This window comes from Aotus nancymaae, unplaced genomic scaffold (genome assembly GCF_030222135.1).
Source record: "Aotus nancymaae isolate 86718 unplaced genomic scaffold, 86718_ANA_hifiasm-v0.15.2.pri h1tg000029l, whole genome shotgun sequence".
In the NCBI taxonomy this organism is placed as follows: Eukaryota; Metazoa; Chordata; class Mammalia; order Primates; family Aotidae; genus Aotus; species Aotus nancymaae.
The window spans coordinates 6,373,131-6,398,786 of NW_026988442.1; the positions used below are offsets into that span (position 1 = coordinate 6,373,131).

At 38.5% G+C, this 25,656-nt stretch overlaps 1 protein-coding gene and 1 pseudogene across 4 annotated transcripts in view; one reads left to right on the forward strand and one right to left on the reverse strand.

The window, feature by feature from the left end:
* The window catches only part of GPCPD1 (glycerophosphocholine phosphodiesterase 1), a 67,353-nt gene extending 42,009 nt beyond the window's left edge, over window positions 1-25,344 (forward strand). For all 4 annotated transcript variants that reach the window (XM_021665720.2, XM_012455402.2, XM_012455400.2 and 1 more), the window contains 8 exons: window positions 318-395; window positions 1,051-1,090; window positions 3,052-3,113; window positions 6,479-6,544; window positions 8,059-8,195; window positions 9,710-9,845; window positions 10,420-10,580; window positions 21,886-25,344. In XM_021665720.2, the coding sequence (XP_021521395.1) occupies window positions 318-395; window positions 1,051-1,090; window positions 3,052-3,113; window positions 6,479-6,544; window positions 8,059-8,195; window positions 9,710-9,845; window positions 10,420-10,580; window positions 21,886-22,075 (870 nt within the window). In that variant the 3' untranslated portion in view covers window positions 22,076-25,344. The remainder of the gene's footprint in view (window positions 1-317; window positions 396-1,050; window positions 1,091-3,051; window positions 3,114-6,478; window positions 6,545-8,058; window positions 8,196-9,709; window positions 9,846-10,419; window positions 10,581-21,885) is intronic.
* LOC110567165 (eukaryotic translation initiation factor 4E-like) lies at window positions 20,086-21,555 on the reverse strand (annotated as a pseudogene).
* Window positions 25,345-25,656: the final 312 nt, after the last annotated feature.

Genomic DNA, 25,656 nt, shown 5'->3' on the forward strand with positions numbered 1-25,656 from the left:
AGACAGCATAACGAGAATGGGGAAATACTGACTTCTGGTTCTGTCCTCAGTTGTCTTCAGTGCTACACTTTCTCCCTGCTGCTCTTTTCTTACAGGTATTCTACACTTGCAATAAAAACAAAAGCCAGAATATGAGGGCTAGGAGGTGGTATTAGGTTAGGAGGGTTCTCCTGCATAGGCTCAGTGTGGCTACTAACCGTTATTCTCATCGTTGAGTAAATAGAGATGCTAGGCCTGTCTAGTGTAAAGCATTCAGTAATAATTTAGAGCTCACTTTTAACTTTACTCTTTCTTTCTTTCTTTTCTTTTTTTTTTAGAAATTTGATGCTGATCCAGTTGAATTATTTGAAATTCCAGTAAAAGAATTAACATTTGACCAACTCCAGTTGTTAAAGGTAGTAATAGTAGTATGAAATGTAAATTATCCTTTAGCTTTAGGACTATTGTACTTGCTAGTATATGGTAATGTTCTCTTTGCACATGGGGATGACTTATATTTAATGTGTACAGTGTGTGCTTTGGCGTTCTGTTCTGTTTGGGAGAATGGGTCTGTGTTGGTCCAGCGGTCTTCTCCAACCATTTCCATGGACCCCATTGGTTTTTGTATTTATGAAGGAACGAACTAGACCACAAATTTTTTTGTTGTCCATAGGGGCTAGCTAGCCCTTCTCACTCATAATCTTAGGTTGCTTCTGTTCTGCAGTAGCCCTTCTTCATATAACGGTCATTATTTTACAATAGGTCTTTTATGCAATAGTTGGTAAATATATGTTAATTTCTAATAACCTTTGAATATTTTGCATCATGTAATTTTACATGGTTCCTCTTCCTATCCCCATTAATCTAATAGAGAATTTTTATATTCCCTAATTGAGTCTTTGATCATTGTCTAACATATGTATATGCACACATGAAGTATATACAGTGGCTTGTGCTTATTCTATATAGGCTTTTTTTATCTTGCTAGTTTTTCAAGTTATAGTTCTGTTAACCATCTCTTCATAAGCTAAGGCTTCTTTTCTGATTTCATTCCGTTTGTGTGTTTCCTAGCTCACTCATGTGACAGCACTGAAATCTAAGGATCGGAAAGGTATGCACCAATATGGAAACACTGTTTTCCTTTTGTAGTTAGCATTAATAGGATTTTTAAAATCCATTTTAGCACATACTTGGTCATTTTAATGAATATAAAACTGGGTCTTCTAAATGTAATTTGATAGTTCTGAAATTAATTTGCGTTAGTTTTCTACTGAATATGTATCGTGTGTATAACCATTGTATTGCTTTTTTTAGCTTGACAATCAAATTATTAATACCTATCGGTCTTTCCAAACATTCTTAACTATTACAAAGTGGAAAGTAAATCAACTATAGAATCCAGCTTCAGGGTCAGTTTGAACCAGCTCTGTTATTTGCCTGCTATGACCGTAGGTTAGCTTTCCTCAAAGCTTGTCCTGCCTACCACATCCCTTTATAATTTCACTTTGCTTTCTACTCCCATAGAAATTAATAGCTGTGCCATTTATATGAGGCTTATTGTATTCATTTTTAAGTCCTTTATTTTCATTTATGTCCCTTCTTTTCAACTAGAATGTAAGCCCCTCACAGGTAGGAAAATGTTTTTATATTCCCAGAGACTGGTGGTGCTATACATATAGTAGGTGAATTATAGATAAAGATGTTTATAATAATTATGATAACCATACAGGTTTTTTTTTTTTTCGAAATGGAGTCTGACACCCAGGCTGGAGTGCAGTGGTACGATCTCAGCTCACTGCAACCTCTGCCTCCCAGGTTCAAGCAATTCTCCTGCCTCAGCCTTTCGAATAGCTGGGACTACAAGTGCACATCACCACACCTGGCTAATTTTTTGTATTTTAGTAGAAACAGGATTTCATCGTGTTGCCCAGGCTGGTCTCAAACTCCTGAGGTCTGGCAATCTGCTTGCCTCAGCCTCCTAAACTGCTGGGATTACTGGTGTGAGCCACCACGCCCGGCAACCATGCAGTTTTAATATCTTTATAAAGATTGTGAAGTGCTTAAGACCAAAGATTATCCCCACCCAGAACATAAATGTAACTGTGTAGACTTACAGGTATTTCATGACTCTTAGTAATAAAATGAATTTTACCTTTAGTTTATTCCACTAGAAAATTTTACATGATTTAATCTTTAAATTTGTAATAGAGGTTTTGTGTGTGTTTTTAAGAAAAACTTGATATTTTAATTTTTTCCACTTTTGGAAAATAATTTTTAGTCTGTATTGATTAATTGATAATGGTAACAGAAGCACAATAGTAGCTATATATTCTCTTAATTTGTAATTTCTGAGCTCATTTTAGTATTTCAAATAGAAGCCTTAGCAAAATCACACAGCTTAATTCTGTGAAGAAATAACAAAATCACTGCTTGTGACTACTTTTTAAAGAGTAGTACTTTAGTACAAATTTTATAAGAAAAAATAATCACTCTTGGGTCTGCAGACTGGTGTCTATTAATCGTTGCAAACTGGTTTTCATGAAGGTTGCTTATTCAGAAAATGGATTTTTAATGGTTAATAAATACAAGAGCCTTTAAAAATCCTGTGTATACGAGATGGGCATGGTGGCTCACTCCTGTAATCCCAGCACTTTTGGAGGCTAAGTTGGGAGAATTGCTTGAGGCCAGGAGTGCAAGATCAGCCTGAGCAATGTAGACCCCATTTCTACAAAAGATTTTTAAAAATGAGCTGGATGTGGTAGTGCACGCCTGTGGGCACAACTACTCAGGAGTCTGAGACTGGAGGATTGCTTGAGCCCGCTTGAGTTTGAGGCTGCAGTGAGTGAGGATTATGCCACTGTGTTCCAGTCTGGATGATAGAGTGAGACCCTATTTCTAAAAAAAATAAATAAATAAAAGGATCTCAGAGTTACTTAGTGCTCTCGCACCTGCTCACACACACAGTCTCTCTCTATCTTTCTTTCCCTCTCTTTTTGGTGTTAAGGATTTAGGAAAGCTCTTAGTGATATAGTGGTATTTTATTTACTAAGATTTTCTATTTTAAAATTTCAGAATCTGTGGTTCAGGAGGAAAATTCCTTTTCAGAAAATCAGCCATTTCCTTCTCTTAAGATGGTAAGTTATTGAGGAAAACCAAGGCAAGGCTTTCCTTAATTTTCTTATGTATCAATAATTTATTTTTGTTTCTTAAAAGGATCCTACAAAGGCTGTCTTAAAGACAACGTTAATATAAATTTATCATCATTGGTGCTTTTAGAGAAGAGCCTTTTTTTTTCTTTGAGACAGTCTCACTTTGTCACCCAGGCCGAGTGTAGTAGCATGATCAGGGCTCACTGCAGCCTAAACTTCCTTGGCTGAAGCGATCCTCCCACCTCACTCAGTCTCTCAAGTAGCAGGGACTGCAAGTGTGCACCATTATGCCTAGCTAATTTTTTAATTTTTTTGTAGAGATGGGTCTCACCTTGTTGCTCGGGCTGGTCTTGAACCTCTGGACTTGTGCTGTCCCTCAGCCTCAGCCTCCCTAAGAGTTGTAAATACAGGCATGAGCCAACACACCCAGCCAACAAGATATATTCTTGTGTGGTATACTTGTGCTATTTATTTTTCTTTCCCCAAGAGTAACTTCTACTCAAATGAATAAAAATTCCCGTCAGTATGTTAATTTGGTACGAGTAGCAAGCAAATCCATGTATTTGTTTATAAATGGAAAGGAGAGAGCACAGGTATCTGGGTGCGAGAAAGGTGATGGTGGGAGAGGCAGTTTTACAATATTTTAAACTGTTCTTAGTTTTGGGGGAGAGGTGAGTTTCTTCAAAGAAAATAAGTGGCCTCTTACTTAAAATGAGATTGAAATTTCAGAAATGTACTCTGAGAAAGTAGATCTTCACACAAAAACTAACATGCAGATTTAAAAACTAGACACAGTTTAATACAGGAATACCCTTGACGGCATCAGGAGAGCCCACACATATGCGAAAAGATGCTGGCTCTGCTTTTGTTCCGCCGATCCCAGTTTCTAAATTCTGGTCTTTCTCATTGTCTTTTTCTGTTCATGTCAGGTATAGTAGATTTCTTTCTTTCTTTCTTTTTTTTTTTTTTTTTTTTTGAAACAGAGTCTGTTGCCCAGGCTGGAATGCGGTGATGCGATCTCAGCTCACTGAAACCTCCGCCTCCCAGGTTCAAGCAATTCTCCTACCTCAGCTTCCTGAGTAGCTGGGATTACAGGCGCACACCACCACGCCTGGCTAATTTTTGTATTTTAGTAGAAACAGAGTTTTGCCATGTTGACCAGGCTAGAGATTTCTTAAGTAAAAATAGGTAATTTTGGTTTACCATAATATGGAAATTCTTACTAGGGGAATGGAGCTTATTAACTTGATGAGTTTTATCTATTATATTAGCTACTTGCTAAAATGTGTGTGTATAAATATATATATGATTTAGAAAGGAAAGACATGACAATATTTAATCTATAACAAAGACTTTGTTAAAATATTTAGGCATATATTTCTTGAGGAGTTCATAAAACAATCTAAATCATTAAAATCTCAGTGATTAATGGTAAATTAAGTAATGATTATTCACTGCAAAAAGGATGCAAAAAGAGAGGCCCTGCAATGAACATTATCCTGGTGCATTTAAAACATCATTTTTGGCCGGGCATGGTGGCTCATGCCTGTAATCCCAGCACTTTGGGAGGCCAGGGTAGGAAGATGGTTTAAGCCCAGGAGGTTGAGGCTGCAGTCAGCTGTGATTGTGCCACTGCACTCTAGCCTGGGCAATAAAGAGAGATCCTGTTTCAAAAATAAATAAACAAAATATAATTTGTATAATTTTTAAGATATTTATGAAGCCCATCTAAGTAAGATCATTTCTTCTAATTCAATTTTCTAAAATCATTTGTTTCTTAGAAATCACATGATTCCCAGAAAAAAATTTTTAAATTGTAATACAGGTTTCACAACCTTTTAGTCAAATAAGTTAAAACTCACAAACTCATTTACTCACTTTGCCATCATCATCATTCAATCACAAATTTTAATGCCAAAATAATACCAAATATCTCCTTATACAGACACTTTTCTAGCAAATTTGCTGTATAGCAATCTCAACACCAATATATTGTCCTAATCTTTCTCATTTTGCATTAGTCCAGCAAAAACATGACAGATGTGTTAAATAAGGCTTTAGATACGGGAGAAAATAAGTCCCATGCAAAACTGAATACAAACTGTTTTAGGTGCTGTACTTTATATGCAGCTGGTTAGAGTAGACCCAGAGCTAGATGCCAGATCACCAGACTGCCAGGCTATGTTCTTACCACTATATTATTCTGTTTGTATGCATTTATTTGCTGTTAAAAGATTAAATACCATATATATGATACATGCTATTTGCGATCTAAAATTTCGAAGTTTCTGAAATAATCTGCTGGGCACGGTGACTCACGCCTGTAATCCCAGCAATTCGGGAGGCCAAGGCGGGCAGATCAGCTGAGGTCAAGAGTTTGAGACTGGCCTGGCCAACATGGTAAAACCCCATCTCCACTAAAATACAAAAAATTAGCTGGGCGTAGTGGCAGGCATCTGTAATCCCAGCTACTCTGGAGGCTGAGGCAGGAGAATTGCTTGAACCCTGGAGGTGGAGGTTGCAGTGAACCAAGATTGCGCCACTGCATTTCAGTCTGGGTGACAGACTGAGACTACACCTCAAAAATAATAATAAAACATAATCTCTGTCAAATTCATTTTGCCCTGAGCATATTTATGTGTATGCTCGGCCTTCATGTTTGTTTTAAGACTGAACAAGACCGTTCTTTGGAGGTTACTAACCAAGTTTCATATTTTCAATGTCATTTTCTAGTTACAACTGCCAAAATAACCTGATGGCAAAGTGTCTGGATAATTTAGTTTAAATACATTGATAGCATTTGTTATTTATACGAATTGTAACCTTTTTGATTTATGAGCTGCAGCATAATCTGTTCATTTGGGGACACATCTTTTCAGGGTGTCATGGTATTTGTTTAGTATCGTCACCTTCAAAACAATCTAAAAATCATGGTTTTTCATACATTTTAGGCAAATAGACTGACATCACCAAATGCAATGTAGAATACATGACAAATGTCTTGAATTCATCATGTTGCCTATCGTTTAGAGTTCACTTTGGTTGTTCACTAGTAATGATGAAAAGGATTTGAGGCTAAGGACCGTCTTTATGTTGGTCAGTTATCACAGATGGTGCCTGAGACTCCTGCTTTTGCTGCTTAATTTCTTTTGACCTTATTTAATGTAATCATCTACCAGGTTGTCCCTTTGAGTATGACAAAATATGTTTGTGCATTATACACAAAACATTTTATTGCTACTAATGATATGTTCTTAATGTTTTTAGTAATAATTCTATTTTTCTTGTTTTCTTATTCTGCTATCCATCTCTCCAAAATCAAAATTCACCACCAACAAACCAAACTCTAGGTTTTAGAGTCTTTGCCAGAAGATGTAGGGTTTAACATTGAAATAAAATGGATCTGCCAACAAAGGGTAAGTAATTCTCTATTCAGCACATTCTGTACTCTCTCTGTCCTTTCTAAAAAAATCTTTCATTCCTATCTTTGTATTTTAATGGAATAAGCTAAACTGAAATCTCATTGTGGCTTCTTCCATCAAGCACAATGCTTATTCAACCTTTTAAATAAAACCTATCTTATACTCATGCTGGTTTGTGAGTACTTCAAATTAATGATGAATATTGTAGAAATTTCCATTTACATGTGTCTTGTGTGCACAGTATGATGGTTTTGGGGAGATACTTATAAAGTGGACAGTCACATCTCTTGGATTTAAGTTTTAGTTATTTCCCATCTAATATGTTTGAAATAATTTTCTAAGCAGTTTTCTGTTGGTAACAGTAGCTAGTAATAATTACTCAGGAAAAAAAATTTCTGCAGTTGTGTTTTAAATCATTTGCAAATTTAGTCATTTCTTTGTTCAACAAATATTTTTTGAAAAGCTGCTAGGGGCCAGGCATTTTCCAAGTGCTGGGGACAAGTAGTGCACAAAATATAATAAAGCTTTTTCTTGCTGGGACTTATATTTCAGTTGTGGAAAACAGTTAGCTAACTATTGATTATATCAGAGAGAATATGTGCAAATTGATGAGATGCATGGGGTGTTGGAAGTAGTTAATTTAGATGTCATGATTGGGCATTGAATTGGTTTCGGTCAGAATAATCTATAATTGCCCTCAAGTCATGCTGTTTGTGACAAGCTGGTCCTCATTAATGTAGTGAATGCTCAACCAGGGTTTCCCTAATATGTGCTTTTTAGTTTTCTGAGCTAGAATTATTTCAGTAACTAGTACTTAAACCATTTAATATTTGAATGTCAATAGAGCTGGCTTGGTGTCTTGGCTATATTTATTGAATTATTTTAATTAATTTTTGGTTGCTTGATATGCCCAAGACCCAAAGAATGAGACTTTTAAACTGGTAATTAACAATTAGTAGGGGCATTTTGTTAATGTGTTAGCAGATGAAATGTCCTATCATTTATGGAAATAAAGTCCTAGTGGATTGCAAAATTCTAGAGTTTTAGCTTTTAACTTTATTATAGAGTTTTAGCTTTTATTATAACTTTAATGCAAAAGTCTATTGATGTTACAGTTAATAGTAACTTGCTTTTTGTGTGAGAGTCTCTATAACTGAATTATGATCTGTGTCACCACTAAATAGCTGTGTGATCATGAGCAGATCACTTAATCTTTTCAAGTTTCATCATCTGTAAAATAATAGTTGGACTGGATGCTGTCAGGACTTTTTTCTATCACAGCTTGCCAGAATAAAAACAGAATTTCTGCCGGGCGTGGTGGCTCACGCCTGTAATCCAAGCACTTTGGAGGCCAAGGTGGGTGGATCACCTGAGGTCAGATGTTCAAAACCAGCCTGACCAACATGGTGAAACCCCGTCTTAAAAAAAAAAAAAATAAAAATAAATAATTTCTAGCACTGTGATTTTACGATGTGCATTGACTTTATTTTGCTTTCTCTTTCACATAGGATGGAATGTGGGATGGTAACTTATCAACATATTTTGACATGAATCTGTTTTTGGATATAATTTTAAAAACTGTTTTAGAAAATTCTGGGAAGAGGAGAATAGTGTTTTCTTCATTTGATGCAGATATTTGCACAATGTGAGTAATACTCAGTTTTTTTCCCCCTATACTCTTAGAGTGTGTCTAGGACTTAAGTCACCAATCTGGAGGTGAGGTAGTTGTCCAGCTTTCCCCCTTGATCTATCCTCTCAAATCGTGTCAGGTTGTGTGTATTCTCATGTCCTTTCTTGACTGCTTGCTAGCATACCTACTACTCCTGTGAAGTCCACATCTACTGGGTCCTAGAGGCTTACACCCTTTATTTTACAGGCATGTCATACACTCCTTACCATGTTGTAAGCTCCCAAGGGCTTTATAACTGCTTATTTCTCAGAAAATTTTAGCTCTTGTATAGAAAGATTTTAAATTTATCTTTTATCAAAGAAATTTTTTTTGTGATAGGATCTCACTCTATCACCCAGGCTACAGGGGTGCAATTATGACTCACTGCAGCCCTGACCTCCTGGGCACAAGCAGTCCTCCTGCCTTAGCCTTCTGAGTAGCTGGGACTACACGTGCATGCCATCAAGACTGGCTAATTTTGTATTTTTTTTGTAGAAACGAGATCTCACCACGTTGCCCAGGCTGGTGTCAAACTCTTAGGCTCAAGCGACCTGCTTGCTGTGGCTTCCCAAAGTGTTTGGATTACAGGCGTGAGACACTGCACTGTACCTAGCCTAAATTTTTTTTTTTTTTTTCAGTTTTTATTCTGCCACTGCCTGGCCCCACCCCCATTCTTGCTGTCTTCTTAGAAATTTTTATTTTTGGACTGAAAGGCAACACATGTTAATGGTGGTTATATCTGAGTAATGGGACTATACTCGCATTTGTTGTCTGTTTGTTTAAATCAATTTTTTTTCTTTTGAAACAGAGTCTTGTTCTGTTGCCCAGGCTGGTGCAGTGGCATGATTTCGTCTCACTGCAACCTCTGCCTTCAGGGTTCAAGCAATCTTGTGCCTCAGCCTCCTGAGTAGCTGGGACTACAGGCGTGCACATGACACTTGGCTAATTTTTGTATTTTTAGTAGACACAGGAGTTTGCCATGTTGGCCAACCTGGTCTTGAACTCCTGACTGCAAGTTCTCCGCCCGCCTTGGCCTCCCACAGTGCTGGGATTACAGGTGTGAGCCACCATACCCGGCCTCATTTGTTTTCTTTATATTTTTAGTGTTTTCTAAAATTTCAAAAAGGAGTATTAGTTACCCCCCATTGAAAGGTTTTGTTTTTGTTTTTGTTTTTGTTTTGAGACAGAGTTTCGCTCTCGTTACCCAGGCTGGAGTGCAATGGCGCGATCTCGGCTCACTGCAACCTCCGCCTCCTGGGTTCAGGCAATTCTCCTGCCTCAGCCTCCTGAGTAGCTGGGATTACAGGCACGCGCCACCATGCCCAGCTAATTTTTTGTATTAGTAGAGACGAGGTTTCACCATGTTGACCAGGATGGTCTCGATCTCTTGACCTCGTGATCCACCCGCCTCGGCCTCCCAAAGTGCTGGGATTACAGGCTTGAGCCACTGTGCCCGGCTGAAAGGTATTTTTTAAATTGTTTCTTTTCAGGGTTCGGCAAAAGCAGAACAAATATCCCATATTATTTTTAACTCAAGGAAAATCTGAGATTTATCCCGAACTCATGGATCTCAGATCTCGGACAACCCCCATTGCAATGAGCTTTGCACAGTTTGAAAATCTACTGGTAAGTTATGTTTGAATTTTTATCTTTTAATTTTCTGTTTTAGAGGAGGAGTAAAGATTTCATTTTACTTTACACATCTAATGGTTAACGTTTTGAATAAACTGTAGCAAACAAGCAGCTCTGCTTAAAAGTGAGGACATTAGATCTCAGAATGAAAAACAGTTAATTAAGTACAAAATTTGCTGTAGGCTCACATTAAATTTTTCAGTTTAACTTTCTGAATAGATTTTATGAATAATCTAAAAATGGTTAGACTGTATGCCTTTTAAAAAATATTCCCATTTTACAGATGTATGTAAAGTTGTTTTGATAGAGCATTCCATTAGTAAAATTGTTTGATGGCACATTCAATATGTATGTTTATAAATTATGTATATTTTATTAATATGTTGTGAATATATTTATGTATGAGATGTCCATTAAAAAGCAAAAGAAAGTAATTGGAAGAAAAAAAAATCTAACCTTTTCTTTTCCCACCTATGGTACTTTGGAGAGCACTGATCTAGAGTGTGGGCATTTAGCTTTGCAGTTAATATGTTTCTTTTTCATGCACAACTAATTTTTCTTCTTCTAGGGGATAAATGCACATACTGAAGACTTGCTCAGAAATCCATCCTATATTCAAGAGGCAAAAGCTAAGGGACTAGTAATATTCTGCTGGGGTGATGACACCAATGATCCTGAAAACAGAAGGAAATTGAAGGAACTTGGAGTTAATGGTCTAATTTATGATAGGTATTTGTTTTTTATGAAAAATTTAAATGGAATTTAGAAGTATAGATTCCATCTTACAAAATTATAAATAAAATTAAACTTAGTTAAAATTCTGCAGTTCAGCCTAAGGTTATCTTGACATTTTCCTGTGGGTGTTTTTAAAGTTTGAAGGATACCAGAATCACTTGGGAAGTATGTTAAGGATTCAGTTGACTGGGCCCTAACTCAGATACATGTATACTAAATCATCCTGGGGGTTAGGGGTAACTGCCAGCCCTTAGACCTCTTTTCTGTCTATACCAACTTTTTCAGTGCTCTTGTCCAATTCTATGGCTTTTCATAACTTTACATGTTCCCAGACTTACGTATCTTCAACTCAGACCATTACCCAGACCTCTCTAGACTTTTATTTCCCGGTGCCAACACCTATTCCTCTTAGTCTTCCTCATTTCAGTATCAAGACAATTCAAACCAATTCATAGTCTTCCATGACTCTGTTCTTTATCTCATACCCCAAATCCAGTCAGATAGAAAAGCTTTTTTGTTGTTTTCAAAATTTACTCTGAATCAATCTACTCACCAAGTTAACTGTTGTCACTGTCAACTAAACCAGCTCATCTTTGGTGTGGATTGTTGAGGTAGGCTGCCTCCTGGTGACTGCCTCCACCCTTAACCATCAGGCTGTTTATTCCTAGTGCAGCAGCCAGAAGGGAGCTTTTAAGACCTATGTCTGATCATGTTGCTACTTAAAACTCTCCCATGGTTTTCTGTGTCATCTAAAGGAAAAGCCAAAGTCTGAGGGCCCTATATGAGCCAATCTGCATCTCCCTAACCCCACCACCTTCCATCCCTCTTTTCCTCTCTGACCTTTCACAAATTTCTCCCATCTGCTGTTTCCCATTCTTCAGAGAAAGACTTTGGTTAACACTTGAAATGTCACCTCAGTGAGGCCTTTCTTGAATAACCAATTTCAAATAACAACCTCTATTCACAGTGCACTTCCTGACTTGTCTCCATATCATTTATCATCATCTGACTCACCACATATACATGTTATATTTTACTTGTTTTTTCTCCCTAGCCCCTTTTCTCCATCCTCCTTGGCACTAATGCACACATGCAAATGAGAATATAGGCTCCATGAGGAGGGCAAGGCTGTTTGCCTGATTTGTTCATTGATATTGAGGTTAGAACAATCTGGGGCACACAATAGGAATTCAGATAATTTATTGGACGGATCTCTTTTTCTCTCTCCCCCCGACCCCTTCAGCTTCCTTGGCAGCCACTAATTTGAGAACAAAATTTTTTTTTAGTATAAAGACATTTGGGGTTAGAGGGGATGTCATTTACTCTGCTGAGGGATTAGCAGGCTTGCTCGTACATGTGGACCTCAACGATAGTGAAGGCTGGGATCCAGACCACTACAGCAAAGCAAGTCCCAAATCTTTTGGTTTCCCAGTGAATATAAATGTTAGGTTTATACTACACTGTAGTTTATCAAGTATACGGCAGCGTTGTGTCTTTGTGTTTGAGAAAACACAGTATATATCTTAATTTCAAAATACATTATTAAGAAATGCTAACAATCTGCCTTCAGCAAGTCATAATTATTTTGCTGCTGGAGGCTCTTGCCTTGACACTGATGGCTGCTGACTGGTGAGGGTGGTGGTTGCTGAAGTTTGAGGTGGCTGTGGCAGTTTCTTACAATAAGACAGAAATGATGTTTGCTGCACCAGTGGACTCTTCCTTTCACATAGTATTTCTCTGTTGCACGTGATGGTATTTCAGAGCATTTTCACCTATAGTAAAACATCTTTTTTGTTTGTTTTTGTTTTTTTGAGACAGAGTCTCCCTCTGTCACCCCAGCTGGAGTGCAGTGGCATGATCCTGGCTCACTGCAATCTCTGCCTGGCCTAATTTTTGTATTTTTGTAGAGATGAGGTTTCGCCATGTTGGCCAGGCTGCTCTAGAACTCAACCCCAAGTGATCCACCTTGGCCTCCCAGAGTACTGGTTTTACAGACATGAGCCACTGTGGCTGGCCAAAACATCTTTATTCATTTATTTTTATTTTCTTCTTCTTCTTTTTTTTTGAGACAGAGTTTCGCTCTTGTTACCCAGGCTGGAGTGCAATGGCGCGATCTCAGCTCACCGCAACCTCCGCCTCCTGGGTTCAGGCAATTCTCCTGCCTCAGCCTCCTGAGTAGCTGGGATTACAGGCACACGCCACCATGCCCAGCTAATTTTTTGTATTTTTAGTAGAGACGGTTTTGCCATATTGGCCAGGCTGCCCTCAGGTGATCTGCCTGCCTTGGCCTCCACCTGTAATCACTTGCTGGGATTACAGGTGGCTACCATGCCTGATCCCATAGTAGGACATCTTTAAATTGGAGTCTGTTTTCTCAAACCCTGCTGCTGCTTTATTAACTAAGTTTCTGTAATATTCTAAATCTCTTGTCATTTAAACAATGTTTAGGGCATTTTGCTGGGAGTGGATATATCTCAGAAGACCATTTTCTTTCCTCATCCACAAGAAGCAACTCTTCATCTGTTAAAGTGTTATCATGAGATTGCAGCAATTCAGTCACATCTTTAGGGTCCACTTCTGTTTCTGGGTCTCTTGCTTTTTCCCCCACATCAACAGTGACTTCCTGCACTGAAGTCTTGAACCCCTCTGTCATCTATGAGGATTGGTATCAGCTTCTTCCAAATGCCCTGTTAACGTTGATATTTTGATCTTGTCCCATGAATCAGAAATGTTCTTAATGGTATCTGGAATGATGAAAAGTTTTCAGTTTACTTTGTCAAGATCCTTCAGAGGAATCACTGTCTATAGCAGTTACTGTCTTTGAAATGTATTTCTAAGGTAATAAGACTTGAAAGTCAGAGTGACTCCTTGATCTGTGGGCTGCAGAATGGATTTTGTGTTAACAGGCATGAAAACAGCAATCTCTGTTAGAGCTCTGGGGTGACCAGGTGCATTGTCAATGAACAGCAATATTTTGAAAAGTATCTTTTTTTCCTGAGCTATAGGTCTCAACTGTGGGCTTAAAACATTCAGTAAACCATGCTGTGGGTAGATGTGTTGTCGTACAGGCTTTGTTGCATTTCTGGAGCACAGAGTAGATTAAGTGTAATTCTTAAGGGCCCTACAACTTTCAGAACGTTAAATGAGTATTGGCTTCAACTTAAACTCATCATCAGTTGTATCAGCCCCTAACAAGAGAGGCAACCTGTTGAAGTTTTGAAGCCAGGCATTGACATCTCTTAAGTTATGAAAGGTCTAGATGGCATCTTCCAATAGAAGACTGTTTCATCTACATTGAATATCTGTTGTTCAATGTGGCCACTTAAGTGATCTTAGCACGACCTTCTGGACCTTGCTGTAGCTTCTCCATCAGCATTTGCTGCTTCACCTTGCACTTTTACGTTATGGAGACAGCTTGCTTTCCTTAAACTTCACGAACCAACCTCTGTTGGGTTCCAACTTTTCTGCAGCTTCCTTACCTCTCTCAGCCTTGCTAGAACTGAAGGGAGTGAAGCCCTTTGAATTTTTTGGCTTAAGGGAATGTTTTGGCTGGTTTGATCTTCTATCCAGGCCATTAAAACTTTCTCCTTATCAGCAATAAGGCTGCTTTGCTTTAACTATCATTGTTGTCTTCACTGTAATAGCACTTTCAGTTTCCTTCAAGGACTTTTCCTTTGCGTTCATAACTTGGGTAACAGTTTGGTGCAAGAGGCCCAGCTTTCAGCTTATCTTGGTTTTTAGCAGGCCTTCCTCACTAATATTAATTATTTCTAGTTTTTGATTTACGTTGAGAGATTTAAGTTTCTTCCTTTCACAGGAACTCTTATAGGCCATTGTAAGGTTAATTGGCCTGATTTCGATATGGGTGTGCCTCAGGGAATAGGGAGGCCAGAGGAGAGGCAGAAAGATAGGGGAGAAGCTGGTCAGTGGGGCAGTCAAAACACTGATTTATAGATACGATTCATGGCACATAAAAACAATGACAATAGTGACATTAAAGATTACTAATCACAGATCACCATAACAGATAGAATCATAATGAGGAACTTTGAAATATTGCGAGAATTATCAAAATGTGACAGGCATGAAGTGAGCACATGCTGTTGGGAAAGTGGCACGAACAGACTTGCTGAGTGCAGTGGTCACAAACCTTCAATTTGTAAGAAACACAGTATCTGAAAAGAGGCGCAGGTGGGGCATGGTGGGGCATGGCGGCTCATGCCTGTAATCACAGCACTTTGGGAGGGGGCCCCATCTCGTATAAAATGAAATGAAATTATAAGAAATTTTAAAAAAAGAAGACCAAGTGCAGTAAAACAAAGATTGCCTGTCCTTGAGAAGTGTCATACAAAGAGTAAGTGATAAAGTCTCACTAGGCCTGCTTTAAACAATACTTGGCTTTGGTTCATATTAGTATTCTTCCATAAAATTATATTACTTTCTTAATAAAGCTTGTTTTCCTCCCAGTATTTTGTCTCGATTAGTTTGGTTTTAAAATTGTAGTTCAAGTTAATCCTGCCTACCTGCCTTTTAACCTATTTGGTTTATTTTGCATGAAACAGCATGCATGACTCATAGCTCTCTTTAACATTTCCAATTAATTTTATTAAAATTAAAGTTTTAAATTAATAATTGGAGACAAGTGCTGGCTTTAACAAATTTTTGAATGTATATGGTTATGTGTATATTTTTGTTACAAGAAATAATTAAAAATATTTCCAGGCAAGGAAGTGTATTATGAGATTATATCATTTATGGTTTTGTAGAATTTACAGATTTCAGGCAGATCCTTCATCTCAAGGGCAATTGGAACCAAATGTTGATGTGTAATGGAGAACAGGAAGATACATGATGTAACAGGTGCTCAAGAAAGTTTTTCCTGGCTTGGAGCTTTAAAGAGGAAGAACTGAGTTGGAATTTGGGGAGGGTTTATGTTGACTTTGACAGGATTTGCGTTCTAGGCAGACGCAAGAGAGTAAATCAGGGCACGACTGTGTTGAGGATTTTGGGGAGGTGGCCAGGCACTGGATTCCTGATAGGGTCTGAGGAGGGGTATGGCCGTTGTGTTGAGTTGGTTTTTACCCTCAAAAAGTTTTTTTTTAATGTTTAATTTTAATCAAAGAAGTATGTGTATATACTTTTAAAATTCAAATTGGTAAGTCTTACAATAAAAAACAAAATTTTTTTTTTAACCTATTATTTCTTCCATTGTCCCTGGCTAAGACCCTATCCCCTCATATCTTTATCATCTGGCTCTTCTGGCAGTTACCTCTGTTTCTAAATAATCTGCTCATGCTATTTTTTTTTATTAACAAATTTAGACATCATATAGAAGGCTTTGAATTATTAGTGACTTGGAGCCTTTGAGGCATTTTGGATCGGTGAGAGGTGTGGTGAGAGTGTATGTTTTCGATTATCAAACACTAAAACTGCTACATAGCATTTTCTGGTATTTTGTTTGGGAAATTTGCACTTAGGGTGATGAGTAAGAGGCCGTTTTTTAAATGTTTTTGAGACAGAGCCTTGCTCTGTTGCCCAGGCTAGAGTGCAGTGGCACTCTCATGGCTCATTGCAACCTGGGTTCAAGTGATTCTCCTGCCCCAGCTGTAGTTTTGTATAGATTCAAGCTTTAATTATATTTTGTAAAACTTGTAATTATGTTCTTAGAATTAACCTATATCATTGCATGTAGCTACACCTTATTCCTTTTCATGGTCATATTAATATTCCATTGTTGTGTTTACAACTTACACTGCTGTTTAAGAACATTTAGGTTGCTGTCAAGTAATTGCTATTATATAGTGTTGCTATGAATATTAATGATAGTAAAGTGACTTTCAAACCTTTTTGCACTCAACCTATCTTATGTGGCAACCCAGTACACAGATAAGGTTTATTTACAAGTATGAACCTGAAACAGTTCAAAGTGTCCTTTAGATACTTCCTGTTCATGTGTGTACTTCTTGGTGTGTGTGCGTGCACTTAAATGCTAGCCTTAACTTTCTGATCTGATTGTGTGACCTGCTGGGTCTCTACTCAGCACATCCATCTGTGGGTCAGGCAGTACAGTTTTTCCCAGTTCTACACTCATTGTAGCCTGTTACCAGTTCTCAGGAGTAGGGCAAGGCATTATAATCCTGTAGGTAATGTGGAAACTTAATCAGGACACGGTTAAGACCATATTTAAGTAATATGCCAGTTAAAGCTCATGAGGCACTCTATTCATAGCTGCTAGAATGACATTGTCCCTCTTGGAGTGACAGCCCTTAACACGTCTGCCATTGCACTGGGCTGCTCAGTACTGATTGGTTGATTGTGCACAGCTATCATCCTGTGCCCTGGCATTCCCTGTGTTAGATCTCCTGTTTGCTGCAGACCATATCTTTTTCTCTCTTGGTTCTGTGAATTTTACGGAACATGTCTTTCAGCATCTTCTTAAAAAAGGAGGACATGGAAGGTAAATGTTTTCAAGGTCTTACATGTCTGGAAATGTTGTGGCTGTGTATAGAAGTCTGTGTTAGAAATGCTTTAGAATTTTAGAAATACTCTCCATCATCTTTACCACTCCAGTGTTGCTGTTGAGTGTGAAGCCATCTTGATTATATTCTCTCACATGTAATCTATGTTTCCTCTCTGGAAGCTTTGAGGGTCTTCCTTCTGTTACCAGTGTTCTGAAATTCTGTAGCGATGTGTTTTCTTGCAGGTCTGGTTTTGGACACTTGGTAACCCTTTTAGTCTATCAATATATGTTCTTAAACATGGGAAATTTTTTTCAAAAATATTTCTTTTGATTCTTGTCCCTTTCAGTTTTCTGGATTTTTTTTTTTCCTTATAGAAGTCTTTTTGTTTGAACCAAATAGCTCTTGAACAGATTTCTCATTTTTTCTCCTGTTTGGTTGTGTATATGTGTGTGTGTGTGTTTGTGTGTGTGTGTGTGTACGCGCACGTGCTTCATTTGAAAAAATTTCTCAGTCTTTCTACTCATTCTATTGAGTTTTTCTGTTGTTGTTGTTGTCATTTAGAGACAGAGTCTCACTCTATTGCCCAGGCTGGGGTGCAGTGGCGCGATCTGGGCTCACTGCAACCTTTGTCTCCTGGGTTCAGATAGTTCTCATGCCTCAACCTCCCAAGTAGGTGGGACTACAGGCATCCGCCTTGCTAATTTTTTGTATTTTAGTAGAGACAGGTTTTCACCATGTCGCCCAGGCTGGCCACGAATTCCTGAGCTCACGCAATCTGCCTGCCTTGTCCTCCCAAAGTGCTGGGATTACTGGTGTGAGCCACCCTGCCTGGCCTGTATTGAATTTTCATGTCTGCTATTGTGTCTTTAATTTCCAAGAACTGTCTTTTCTTCTCTTAATATACTTTTTTCTATATGTTTAGCATCCTATTCTCATTTAATGAACATACTATTTCCCAGTCATTAAGGATCTCTTTTTTGTTTGTGTTTGTGTTTTTGTTTTTGTTTTTGAGACTGGGTCTCTCTCACTCTGCTGCCTAGGATGGAGTGCAGTGGCACGGTCTCACCTCACTGCCGCCTTGCCCTCCTGGGCTCAAGCAGTCCTCCCACCTCAATCCCCTGAGTAGCTTGAACTACAGGTACACACTGCTACGTCTTGCTAATTTTGTTATTTTTTTGTAGAGATGAGATTTTCCCATGTTGCCTAGGCTGCCCTCAAACTCCTGAGCTCCAGAAATCCTTCCAAAGTGCTGGGATTACAGGCATGTGCCTCTGTGCCTGGCCCATTATAGATCTTTTGTTTTTGTCATTTGGGGATATTCATCTATTTTCTTTAGAATCTTCCATATTAGAAGCTTTCTTGACCAGGTGCAGTGGCTTACGCTTGTAATCCTTGCATTGGGAGGCCGAGGCAGGTGGATCACCTGAGGTCAGGAGTTCAAGATCAGTCTGGCCAACATGATGAAACCCTGTCTCTACCAAAAACACAAAAATTAGCTGGGCGTAGTGGTGTGTGCCTATAATCCTAGCTACCCAGGAGGCTGAGGCAGGAGAATTGCTGGAACCCAAGAGGTAGAGGCTGCACTGAGCCGAGATCACGCCACTGCACTCCAGCCTGAGCAGCAGAGATGATCTGGGTGGCCAGTTGGTTCATACCTCTGATGTCAGTAGATTTAGAACTTTACCTTTTGGCTGATCAGATTCCTTATAGAAGAATCTATGTATTCTACCTGGGGGTTCCAGGTCTGGCTGCCAGGGTTCTCAGAGTCAAGTGAGGGAAGAGAGCTGCAGGAAGAAGGGGTATTGCTGTATTTAGCATGTGACACATATACACTGTCTCTGAATTGCCTCAATGCTGATGGCTTTGTAAAATGCCCAAATTATCTTCCATTTCAAGAGACATGCTGTTTACTTCTCAAAATGAACCTCTGTTGGTTAGGGGATGGGGACAGCCGCAGCAGCAGGGAGTAGAGGAAAGGAAATACTTCATTTGGATCAGTTTTTTCCTCTCATCCTCCCTTCGTTCCCCTCCCTTTCACTCCCAGTTGAAGAGGAATGTACTGCTGCTTTTATTTATTTAATTTTCTATTTGTCTAAAAGACAATTCACTGTACACATTTTATTTAAAGTTTTGTATACTGTCTTAAAATGAATGGGACTGCTTTTCTACTTGAGCCATTTTTAACCAAAGCAAAATAACCTAAGTAATACGAAGTGATAAAATACACCATAAAGATACAAAAACAGACATACTAATTCTAGTTAGAAATGTAATTACAATGCCACATTTTTTATAATTCACAACTGTGTTTAGGAAATCACACACACATAGATCACTGATTTGAATGAAGTGCATAAATCTATAGCAAAACTTTGTAGTTACAAAAAAATTATCAAAGATTGCACAAAATTAATATTATTTCACTTTTGTGTCATATTCCTGGATCCTTCACCAGTGGTCACATGAGGAAAAAAGCAAAAGCTAAAGAAATTAAAAGCTGAAATCAGAATCACTAATTTTATCCAGCAGGGAAACAAGTAAGTTAAAATCTAAAAGCTATCAGCAAGAGTAAGACAAAGACAATGCTGTAAAACTGTATGCACCACGGGCCTTCAAACCAGCCCAATATGCTGCTGCATACAATAGAACATCAACAGCATTGTTTTCCTGTAAAGTATACAGATGCCAAGTTGTTTTTGGAATATTGTGGGTAGGTAAAATGTATATGTAATTAATGGTAATTCTACTGAACTATTACAGGGTGGGCCAGGAACACATTTATGGATTTTAGGATGATGTGTACTATAATTATTTGATTGGTATAATGGACACTCTTAAACCACCCCCGCCAAAAAAATGAACACAGAAGTACAAGACAAAAGCGAATGAGAAAATGAGACTTTTTACGTCTTAGCAACATTTGGAGGGAAATGAAATTTAAATGCAATCTACTCTGGTTTTTGAAGAGGCTTTGATTTAGCTCCCAAATCTCAGTTGTTTGACGTGGTCTATTATGAGAGTACTCAGAAGGTATCTTCTTAAATAACAAACCTATTTTTAGTGGTAGAGCCGTCTTAGTAGCTGTGTCTGTGTGGGACTGATAGCTAATCACTATCTTTGGAGGAAGTCCTGACCTTTCCTTGTATACCCTCCCTGTATGTGCAACAGAGTCTCTGTTTTCACATTCAGTAGTCCATACTGCTATTTTATCACCTTTAGCTCTAACATTTACAGCAGCTCCACATACATCCTCACTACCGTCATCAAGATTCTTCAGTAAGGCACAGTAGAGTTTCTAGCCAAAAGTGATCAAGGTCACTTAGTCTCTGCTGTTTAATGTAATTAGCCATCATCCCCCCATTTGTTTTTCTCATCTTCCATAGGCTCAATACCATCCTTAAAAAGTGAGTAGCCACAGCCAGGCATTAAATTACTACACACCTCGATATGGTTGTACAGAGCCCAAAAGTCTTCAACAGGATCAAACTTAGAAATAGTGTTCTGGTTTAGCAACCTCCTGATTAGATTGTTTTCTCCTGTAGCTGGGAGATTAGGAGTAGGGGTGGTTTCCTACCTCTGGCCTGTGAGCCAGCCTTTTCAGTTCTCTTACTGAAAACCTTTTAGTTCTTATTTAACCATCTGTTTCCCAGTTTCCAAAATGTTATAGCTTTGTCTCTTGAGTTTTTCTCATACTTTATGGATTTTTTAAAAAAAGAATCCCTTTGTTTTATTTTTAATGGGACATAGGGAGAGAATGAAGTTAGATGTTTGTTCTGTCTTGATACTTTAACCCAGGTCATTTTTCAGTCTCTTAGATGTGTCTTTAATTAGTAGAAACTGTTTTAATACAGTCAGATATTTAATAGAGTGAGAGTGTGTGTGTGTGTGTGTGTGTGTGTGTATATATATATATTTTTTTTTTTTTTTTTTTTTTTTGAGATGGAGTCTTGCTTTGTCACCCAGGCTAGAGTGCAGTGGCATGATCTTGGCTCACTGCAACCTCCACTTCCTGGGTTCAAGCCATTCTCCTACCTCAGCCTCCTCAGTAGCTGGGATTTGTGCACCACCACACCCAGCTAATTTTGTATTTTTAGTAGAGACAGGGTTTCACCATGTTGGCCAGGCTAGTCTCAAACTCTTTACCTCATTATCTGCCCACCTCGGCCTCCCAAAGTGCTGGGATTACAGGTGTGAGCCACCGCACTGGGCCAAGTCACCGTATTTTTTTTATCTTGTTTAATTCTTTCCTACTGTGATGTCATAAAGATTCTCTGTGACTGCTTTACATAGTTGCCTGGCTGTCACATTCAGGCACAGGAGACCATCCTTTCTCTGCTCATGGGCAGTGCCAGTGTCAGTCACCAGAGGCTCTTTCAGAGTTCTCCACTCTGGATGCACCTGACGTTACTGAGCAGCTTTATAGTAGTTCCCACACTGGTGAGCAGTCTTCTTATCTTCGTCTTTGGTGACTTTGAAGTCAGAACTGTCAGTTCTTTATAGATTTCCATTTGTTTAAAAAAGCGACTTGGCAGGCAGATACTTTAAGCTAGATGACAAGTAAACTAGACATTTCATTTTCTGATTCAGTTACTTTATATCGAGCTCCACTGCATCGGGGATACAAAAGGGCAATGCTGCTATTCTGGATTATTGGAAAGACTGGGGAGAAGGGAAATTTTTAAAAATAGAACAGACACTTTCATCTTTAAAACAAAACCTCTGATACGGATGTCCAGGCATTCTGTAAATGAATTCTTATGAAAAAGTCGAGTTGGGCAGGTCTTCGATAAGCCATAAAATTACAATATTTTATGTATTTTGTGTTTGTTTCATCATAGGATATATGATTGGATGCCTGAACAGCCAAATATATTCCAAGTGGAGCAATTGGAACGCCTGAAGCAAGAATTGCCAGAGCTTAAGAGCTGTTTGTGTCCCACTGTTAGCCGCTTTGTTCCCCCTTCTTTGTGTGGGGATTCTGATATCCACGTGGATGCCAATGGCATTGATAACGTGGAGAATGCTTAGTTTTTGTTGCAAAGAGGTCATTTTGGGGGCATGCACCGCTGTTCTGGGTATTCATTTTTCATCATTGAGCATTGTTTATGCCTTTTGGGCTTCTCAGTTCAATGAAGCAATAATGAAGTATTTAACTCTTTCACTACAGTTCTTGCAAGAATTTCAAGTATGCTATTTAAATCACTTGGCCAGGTATAATTGCCAGTCAGTCTCTTTATAGTGAGAAAATTTATTGGTTGGTAAATATAAATATTTTAAACTAAATATATAAATCTATAATGTTAAACGAATGTTTGTAGCACTTTGAAATTAACTATATAAGTAGCTCATATTTACCCTTACAACTTTTCATTTGATCAGGTCTGAAATCTTTAGCACTTGAGGAAAATGACTATGCATTATTATACCTGACCATGGAAAAATAAGTACCTCAAATGCATGCATTTGCACTGGTGATTCCAACTGCACAAATCATGTGCCATCTTGTATATAGGTATTTTTTACATGGGTTGACATGCACATAGCACCGTTTTCATTCAGTATGGACCTTGAGGCTGCTGCCATTTTTCCACTTAACCAAACCAGCCTGAAGGTGAACCTTGAAACTTGTTTCATAAATCTTTCAAAAGTTGTTTTACATCAATGTTAAAATTTCAAAATGCTGCAGGGTAATTTAATGTATAAAATATTAGTAAGAAAAAGTATGTATTGCATACTTAGTAGAATAGCTCACAACATATAAATTCAATTCAGTGCATGTTTTAGGTTTTAAGCATGGGATTGTACACGTTTACTGTTAGGTCCTTGCATCTGTGGTGCTAGGTGAGTATGAGAAGATGTCAAGGACTGGACATAATATTGTTGCCTAAAAAAAAGCCTGTTTGTAGGCATTTTAAATATGCTTATTTTGTGTCTCTCACTGCTTATTACACACTGTTGCTTTGTGGGTTTGTTTTGTATATGTGTGTGTTGTACAGTAGTTAAATTTCCATGCCGAAAAATGTCCTGAATTCTCATATTGGTATTCTTTATTGTACATCATGCATGTAATTTATTTAGAAATGTAGGTCTTACTAAATGTATATGCATGTGTTTCAGATTATACTAGGATTTATTGGATTAGAAGCAGATTGTGTTAACTGTAACTTAAGAATGAATGTTAAATAAAATGAAACATTTATTTTCTTCATTACAAAATGAAATTTCAAGAAGGTGTTACTTTTGTAGAATGGTTTTATAATACGACAAGAAATTTAAATATAGTGTCTGCCCTAAAGGGATGGCTTATTTGCATCTACCTTTTACTGCATGTTTTTCATGAGGCAGTTTATTCATATATTGACATATTTTGGTAGTAGCTGAGAACCTAAGACTTGAAATTACACATTGTATATTATATTTTAAGCTAAGCAATGCAATTTTGGTCAGATCTTGTTTGTGTGAAGATAGGCTCTGAAATCCTATGGTATTGCATTTGTAACATTGATATTTAATGGAAAGTAGTTTAGGAAATGGAGTCTTCTGCAAGGGTTCTGTATACTTTTCCCACATTGAATGAGATCTTCCAACATTTTGGTGGAATTGGGCACTTTTGGAAAACTCCTGAAAATGAATTTGTTTCCTTCATCTGCAGCCCTTTGTCCGATATGGTTACCATTTCTTTATAGTAACTCAATTAGCCATATTTGTTCCTAGTCCTGCTCCTTTGCTCCTCGCCTGTGCCTTTCCAATGCGGGCTCTATTTTGAAGATTCGAGGACAGAGGGGAAGCAGATCATAAAGGGAAAAAAGAGACAGAAGAAAGGATGAAGAAAGGAGGTCATGGTGGGCGTGGACTTCTAAAGAGTTTAGTTTGCTGGGGAGAGCATACAGTCACTGCCTACAATACAGACAGAACCTTCCTGCTCACTTTCTGTCCTATCTCTTCTGACCTTATGAACCAGTGTTAGTAGATGATTAAAGCATGACAAGCAATGGCTCCTTACTTCACAGGACTAAGTCTGGGCCTTCATATCACTAGCTGTTGCTTTTTACACCCTGCTTCAGCCACACTGTCCCTTCATTGGCCCTGGACCTCCTCTCTCTGCCCGTGTGTCCTCTGCCTGGGAGCCCTCTCCTCCCATAGTCACTTTCTCTCTTCCAAACTCATTTCTTCTTGAGCCCAAGACCTCTCTCCTGAGCCCTCGTGGAAACTCCAGAAAGGATGAATCCATCTTTATGCTCCAGACGGTATGACAGTATGCTCATACCTTCTCAGGCTGTGCATCACAGTAATTCTCTAAGTAGGCAGAGTTGATGTTTGTCTCGTCTGCCAGGCTGCGGGCTCTTCAAGGGCAGGGACCTTGTCATAGTCATTTATATTTTCACAGTGCATGGAAAATGGTGGAAAATGAATGTTGGAATCATTGGAGTAATATGATTTGTATTAAATGTCCTTTTGAATTAAGAGATTTAGTTATATTTACTAAGAATGTAAACTTTGAATTGGTTTACATTTTGACAATTGTTAGGATGGTTTATCGATGTGAATTTTGAAATGTAGAGGTATAATGTTAAATTATTTTATACTTTATGGAAATCAAGTGAAATGTTTGACAAAATGCCGCCACTGTCCTCTGGTATTTTCTGCTCTCTGGAATTACGTACTGTAAATGATTGGATGTAAATGTGAGGCACACTGCTCACCCCTGCGTGGGAAGCGTGGTGGTTACTCCTGCCACCCACCCACCTACCTCTCTGTGACGTTTGTCTGTCTTCTCCCCGCCAAACTCCAAGCTTACAGCTACCTCAGTACCGCTTTCCTTGTCTGAAACACCTCCTTGGCCTTCCTTCAGTGTCCCGCTCAGGTGCCGCCACCTCCAGCTTTTGATCTGAATCATGATGGAAACACACAGACAGCCTCTCGGTCTTACTATTTAATGTTGTAGCTGGGGTAAACAAACAAACAAAAACCCAGAGAGTTTAAGTGACGTACTGGGTTGGGACTAGGATGTGGGTTTTGTGACTCTTAATCCCATGTTCTCAAACTACGCTGCCTTCCGAAGTCTGGCATTTGTTAGCTCATGCTTTCTTGTAGTCCAGCTTCTTATGTGCCTGTTACATTCGCCAGTAAGATTGTAAGCCCCTTAAGGGCAGGGACTTCTTTGCATCTCCAGCACTGCTATAGTGTTCTATCCTTAGCTATGAACTAGATAAATAAATGGTGGTGGCAACAATCCTAGTTTCCTAACTCAGATTGTTTCACAATAAACATATAGTCTTGTATGGCATGCTTGGCCATATCGTCTGGAGTGTGTGTGCTCTCACATGTGCATGTGTGTATGTGTTTGCATGTTTATACATGGAGTTCTCACTCTGTCCTGGTTGCTTGGAGTCTCATATTTGGATGGATTATGCTAAAACCAAGTTTCTGCTCCATGCAGACTGGGGAGAAATACAGTGATAGTTAATTCCATTTAACTGGAAGATAAGGTACAGTTTTCCCCAGGTCTCGTTGCCTCTTCCTGGGACAGTATACCTAAATCCCACAGTTGGTGGTAGTTTCAGTGGTAGTGAAAAAGGTACAGCCTTGGATAGGAATTGTGTGGCCTG